Source organism: Camellia sinensis, chromosome 10 (assembly GCF_055761805.1).
Source record: "Camellia sinensis isolate YWXY chromosome 10, ASM5576180v1, whole genome shotgun sequence".
In the NCBI taxonomy this organism is placed as follows: domain Eukaryota; kingdom Viridiplantae; phylum Streptophyta; class Magnoliopsida; order Ericales; family Theaceae; genus Camellia; species Camellia sinensis.
In genome coordinates, this window is record NC_138970.1 from 120502994 (window position 1) to 120509653 (window position 6660).

At 33.5% G+C, this 6660-nt stretch overlaps 1 protein-coding gene across 1 annotated transcript; it reads right to left on the bottom strand.

Moving 5' to 3' along the window:
• Nucleotides 1–1745: 1745 nt before the first annotated feature.
• Nucleotides 1746–4163, bottom strand: LOC145800663 (protein FAR-RED IMPAIRED RESPONSE 1-like). Its single transcript, XM_082890383.1, has 4 exons — nt 3976–4163; nt 2939–3124; nt 2333–2765; nt 1746–2051 (listed from the first exon to the last, which is right to left on the bottom strand). The coding sequence occupies exons 1-4, from the start codon at nt 4161–4163 to the stop codon at nt 1746–1748; spliced, it is 1113 nt and encodes a 370-aa protein (XP_082746509.1).
• Between the last annotated feature and the right edge of the window lie 2497 nt (nt 4164–6660).

Here is a 6660-nt window from a genome sequence, read left to right on the forward strand (position 1 = left end):
AGATTAGTTTACTGTCAGGCCTTGATTGTCAAAGAGAAGGGATCAATTGCTACATATATGTCCAAGAAGCGATGGTAGTTTGTTAGAAGATGAAGCATGTGGACTTTGTTGTCTATTTTAATTCAACTGAATGTGAAGTTCAATGTATGTGTCGGTTGTTTGAGTTTACAGGCATCATGTGTGCTCACTAACTCGATGTGCTTGTGAGAAGGTGCATAAATGAGGTTCCAAATAAATACATTCTACCATGATGGAGAAAAGATTTGGATAGAGAGTACACATGCATCGAAACCACATACATTGACTTTGGCGATGATTTCAATGCAAGTTGCTATGAGAGGATGAACAAGAAATCGATTGGCATTGTACAAGTTGCTGGCAACTCTGAAGGAAAAATTAAAATTATAGACCTTGGGTTGGATACAATCAAGGATAGAGTCATGAAAGATGAATTGGGTGATAGGAGTAATTTACCACCTTCCACTAATCATTTACCATCTTCCCCAATTGATTGTTCAATTGCCACCGGTTCTACAAAAGGAGCTAGTACTAGAAAGGTGATTAGTCATTTGGTTGCTCGGTGAAGAGGTCGTCCAGTTACCAAACGAAAGGTTGCCAAAGTAGATTAAATAGTGAATCGTTCAAGGCAATGGCAAAAAAGCATACAAAAGCAAAAGTAAATTGTCTATTCAAAGTACATGTTAAAAACAATATTTCTAAATGAAAACAAGCATGATGTAAAGTCATGTTATGAACATGTACCGGTTCATACATACTATTTTGCACGCCAACCATATAAGGATAACATAGTGTATATGCACTAGCTTGAGCTTGAGCTTTAGCTTCAAATCGAAGCACCTTAGCAGCCACTAATAATCAAGAATGATCAATGATTGAAATTTATGAATTTCTTTAATGGAGTTGAATAGAGTTTGTCAAAAAAAAAAAAGTTTAATATACAATTTACATTTGCTTTTGTATTTTTTTTTTTTCCATTGCCTTGAACCGATTCACTATTTGATCTACTTTGGCAGCCTTTCGTTTGGTAATTGAATGGCCTATTCACTGAGCAACCAAAGGACTAATCACCATCCTAGTACTAGCTCCTTTTGTAGAACCGGTGTCAATCGAACAAGCAATTAGAGAAAATGGTAAATGATTAGTAGCAGGTGGTAAATTACTCCCATCACCCAATTCATCTTTCATGACTCTATCTTTGATTGCATCCAACCTAAGGTCTATAATTTTAATTTTGCCTTCAAAGTTGCCAATAACTTGTACACTGCCAATCAATTTCTTATTCATCCTCTCATAGAAACTTGCATTGAAATCATCCCCAAAGCTAGTGTATGTGGTTTTGATGCATGTGTACTCTCTATCCAAATATTTCTCCATCGTGGCAAAATGTATTTATTTAGAACCTCGTTTATGCACCTTTTCACAAGCACAACAAGTGAGTGAGCACACATAATGCCTCTAAACTCAAACAACCGACACATACATTGAACTACACATTCAGTTGAATTAAAATAGACAACAAAGTCCACATGCTTCATCTTCTCACAAACTACCATCGCTTATTGGACATTATATGTACAAATTGATCCCTCCTCTTTGACAATCAAGGCTTGACAGTAAACTAATCTCTTCAACTCTCCTTGAATTTCTTTGAATTTTGCATTGGTGTAGGCTTGCTGAAATTGCTTCTCAAAACCATATATAGTTAGGCAATCAAACAATTTGTGTCAAAACTTAAAGTCTGCTTTCTTCTCTTTCTTTACCTTACTTCTCAAGGCATTGTTATATTGTTCAACAAATTGCTTTAATGTAATCTTTGGGTTGACATATCCATCAAAAAATGCATTCATGCTTTCACTTCGTTGTGTAGTTGACATGCCAACCCAAAAAAAAATGACTTTAATATGGATAGGAACCCATCGATGCTGCTCATCATATAGCAACGCCAACCACTCATTATCATGAAGATTGAATTTTGTAAGCATCTCTTCCCATTTATTCTCAAATTCATCTCTTGTCAAAGCAATCATAAACTGCATTTTGCATAGCAAACTTTATGGGTTCATACTGAGAATATTCTTTCAACTTCTCCGAAATTGTCTTCATTATATGCCATAAGCACCATCGATGTCGAGCATGTGGAAAGATAATTTCTATAGCATTTTGCATAACTCTACACTGATCAAGCTTTTGGAGGATGATCTGACATGCAACTTAACCACGACTTGAATATCCAAACAAATGTGTTAGTGTTTTCACTAGATAACAATCCACAACCAAGCAAAATGGACTATCCATGGTGATTAATTCCTACAAATGGAGCAAATGGCATGTCATATTTGTTCTTGAGATAAGTTGTGTCAAATGAAACAACATCTCCAAATGCTTCATAAGTCACCCGACTCCTTGCATCAACCCAAATCAAGTTTTTAATGCGAAACTCCTCATCAACATCAATCATATAAAAGAATCTCTCACTATATGCTTGCATCCTCATAAAATAACTTTGAAGTGATTCGGCATCACCTTCCCCAAGCCTCAATCTTCTTGCTCTCTCAATGTAATTCCTTCCATCTCGCTCATCAAATGTCAATGACTCGTATCCCCTCGCTTCAACAACCATTGAATGATAGTTCCTAGACACCCCAATCCCTACTTGATCATTAATTTCTAATCTTCTCTTCACATGAGTAAGAATTTTCTTATTCATTGCAAAATAAAGTGAGTCGGTGGGAATCAAATCATAACTATGCTCAAGGTTAACTGTGGTTAACATATATCTCCCATCCTTTTGTAGACTAGCTCGTACCTTTGCTTTGCAACCAATTTTTGTGGAAAAAGATGGCTTTAGAGGGTTGACTTTTGATTTCTTTACTCTCTTCCCGCTCGAGAACATTCAATTGCAAAGTATTTTAATTACCTATCATCTCCAAAATGTTGTGCTCTATGAGCTATAGAAAATCCAGCATGCTTAGTATATTTGCCATAAAATGCGTACACTTCTTTCTTTGAGCTAAAACACATACGCTTCTTAGGTTCTTCAACTTCTTCACTCTCATTTACTGAAGGATTATCACCACCATTTGAATCAACCTCAATTCTTTCACTTTCAAAATTGAAATTGAAATAGAATGATTATTATAGGCTGCTTGATTTCAAAATTTTAGAGGATGGAATAAAACCAGGATGAGCAAATATTAATTGGAAAACAAATAATATGTCAAATAGAATTTTAACTGGAAACCAAGTGGAATTTTAAATGGAAAACTCAAAAATTGGAAACCAGTGTACAATGCGTCAAACTGAAAACAAGTAAATGCAAGCAGGAAACAAATAAAAAATAATAATATGTCAACCTAGCCCAACAAACTAAGTAGAATCTTAACTGCAAAACTCAAGAGATATGACTCTTAGACTCATCCAAATTCAATCCAAGAGATAGGATTTTGATTTGCCATGGCAGATTCAATAAAGTCAACAAACAAAGCACATTATATATACAAGCTATAACACAATGCCCAAACACATCAAACATCTATTCAAAAGCATCAAAAATCTTTTTAAAATTAATTTCAAAAACATCAAAAAGCTCAAATCATCGTATATACAAGTGTCATTGCTTAAATTTTAATTTGCTTGTAATGGATTATACTGATAAATCCCTAATTGATATGGATAGAGAGTTGGGGGGAAAATGTTTACCTAAGAAATTGCGATTAAAAGCACGCGCTAGAAAAGAAACAGCTGAAGATTGAGGAAAGTGAGAGACAGAGACGGAGAAAAGCTATAGACAGAGTTCCCAGAGAGCTACGGTTGTCGACGGAGGAGAGCTATGGCAGCGTCAGGGGAGGACGGAGGAGGGAAGACGAGAAGAGAAAAAGATGGGGTTTTGGGTTTGGGTTCTCGCTATATTTTTGTTTTCATTTTTTTTCTTTCTCACAGGTGCATGTATCACACCTTCTCCCACTGCAATTCTTACTTACATGCCCAAGAACAGTTGCCATGTCCGTGAGGGTCGTGGGGGTTGGGTTTTTGTGGGGGTTTGTAGCAGAACTATTAATACAATTAGAATTTGGAGTAGTTGATGTGCGTAAAGGGCGGTGAAAATCATTGTGGAATTCACTTTGATAATTTGAACCATTCATTTTTTAAGATATATCATATAGAATATATATATGTAAAAAATTATGTTGATCAAATATCGTTAATCCTTTTATTAAATTATATATATTTTTATTTTTATATTTAAAATAATACTTACCATTCATTTTTTTTTAATACAAATATGTTTGATGAAAATGCTATTGATCTCCAATTAACTTAATTTTTTGTTGATATGTTCTAGACAATATATCCTAAAAAATGAATAATTTGAATTATCAAAATGAGACCTGAGCCTCATCACGCATTAGCTCCCAATTCCTACAATCAATAGTCTATTATTGCTTAATTTTAATGTATTTATTATTATTATTATTATTTTTTTTTTTTTTTTTTTGTCAATCAATAGAAGAGTAATTACAAATATGAGAAATATTTATATTATCAAACAAATCACTAGCCACAATAGTAGAAAGTCAACGAAACTTAACTAATGAATAATTCTATTTGCACCTAGAAAAATAATTCAGTACGCCCAATTTCTCAGTAATCTCTATTAAATTATTTAGGTTTATAATTTACTATTAATACACCATATATTTTTTCACAAATTACCTTTCAAGATAAAATTATAATTTGTGGTGCACCCAAATAATAAACAAATCAATTCAAAAAAGACTTCCCTCATCTCTTTCTCTCTTCTCAGTCACGATACTCCCTCTATCTCGTCATTGGTAAATACTAAAGAAGAAGAAGACGAAGAACCATAAATAGGTACAAAGAACAGAGGCAATACAAACCCATCAACCTATTACTTGCCATCATACTACCTAGATTTTATCACGACCCAACTTCGGTATCCAGAGGTTAGGCGTCGCAACCAGTCAACAACTGAGGCTACCAAAGGTTAATTCTAAGTTTCACGGATTAAAAATGTAGTGGATCCTAAATATTTATTTTATTTAAACATACATCAGAGCTTTTTGTTTATTTATATTGACAGAGCTAGACTATGTTTACAAATATATAAGGTGCATTATATCTACTCCAATGATATTCCCAAAACTTATAAATACGGGGTTAAAAACCACTCTCTAAGCCCCATCACCTGAAAGTGTATAACAATTGTAAGCACATAACAGAGTGAGAAATATTATATTGGGAGCATAAGAATATGAAAATCACCATAGATAATTATTTAGGCTAAATAGTGAATAATTTGGCTCGAATAAATAAATTATTTTAAATAACATAAATATAATTCAGAAATCGTATAAACAAACTAATCGTAGCGACGGTATAGAATAGAACAGAGAGTCAATGGATCCATGAGAAACAGAGGGTCACTAAATGACTAATTAGAGGGCCAACGGTTATTTAAGTCCTCCAAGGCATAAGACCTCCGTGGTGATATCTACGAAATAATTGTTCATATTATCAATTATCAAATTGTCTCCAAAACATATTTAATAAACAGTTATATCCATAAGGTTTTTTTTTTTTCTAAGAAAATAGGGTTCATTAAATAAATAATATATTTAAAATGCTAATACAATTTACAAAGCATAATTTATGTAATACAGTTTATAATAACTCAAGTTATAATACAACTCACCTTAATATCCATACTAATTTTTCTTCCATTTTTTTTTAAATTTTTTTTGGAGCTTTCTCTTCCTTGCTAACTTCCTCCTTCCTTTGCTAACTTCTTTTTTTTTTTTTTTTTCATTCCCGCCTCAAGTAGTAACACAATTTCACCCTTTTATACTAAGCTAGGTTGATTTGATAGACATGTTACTACCTCAGTGGACAACACGTTGTTGCCTAATCCAATTGCCACCTTTGTTGTTTCTAGATTGTTTCCAATGTGGCTTAAGTAGATTGCTTTTAGCCCATCTACAAAAATAATTAAATTACCATCCTTTTTGGTACTACATAGTGACCTCAAACTTAAATTAAATTACATTTTAAGTATATCGAATATATATATGTTCTCTAGTCAATAATTAGTTGATATTAACGCGGTGTTAAAACTAATTAAATATTTGAAATGTCACATTTCTTCCCTCATAAATAGAATTTTCGAAAAGATGTAGATATCTAGTTCGCATTTGATTTTTAGTTTCCCTTGTAAGTTCTTCAACACAATGATTTCGTCATAAGACATTTACAAGGGATATAGATTTGTTTCGAAAAATCTGATCACTTGTCATCTGCACAGTTTCGGGACCCAATAACTTTTTGTCTCCAACTTCCGTCCAATATACAGCGATCGATATTTCCTCTCATATAGTGCTTCATACGATGCCACCACGATGTTCACTTGGTAATTGTTATTATAGGGGAATTCCACTAAAGGCAGATGTTCATCTTAGCTATCTTTAAGGTTTAGTGCGCACACTCGCAACATGTTTTCCAATGTTTGAATCGTTCTTTCAGATTGTCCATCAGTTTGAGGGTGATAAACAGTGCTAAACTTTAGTATTGTTCCCGAGGATGCTCGCAACTTGTTTCAGAATTGAGATACAAAGCGAGGGTCTC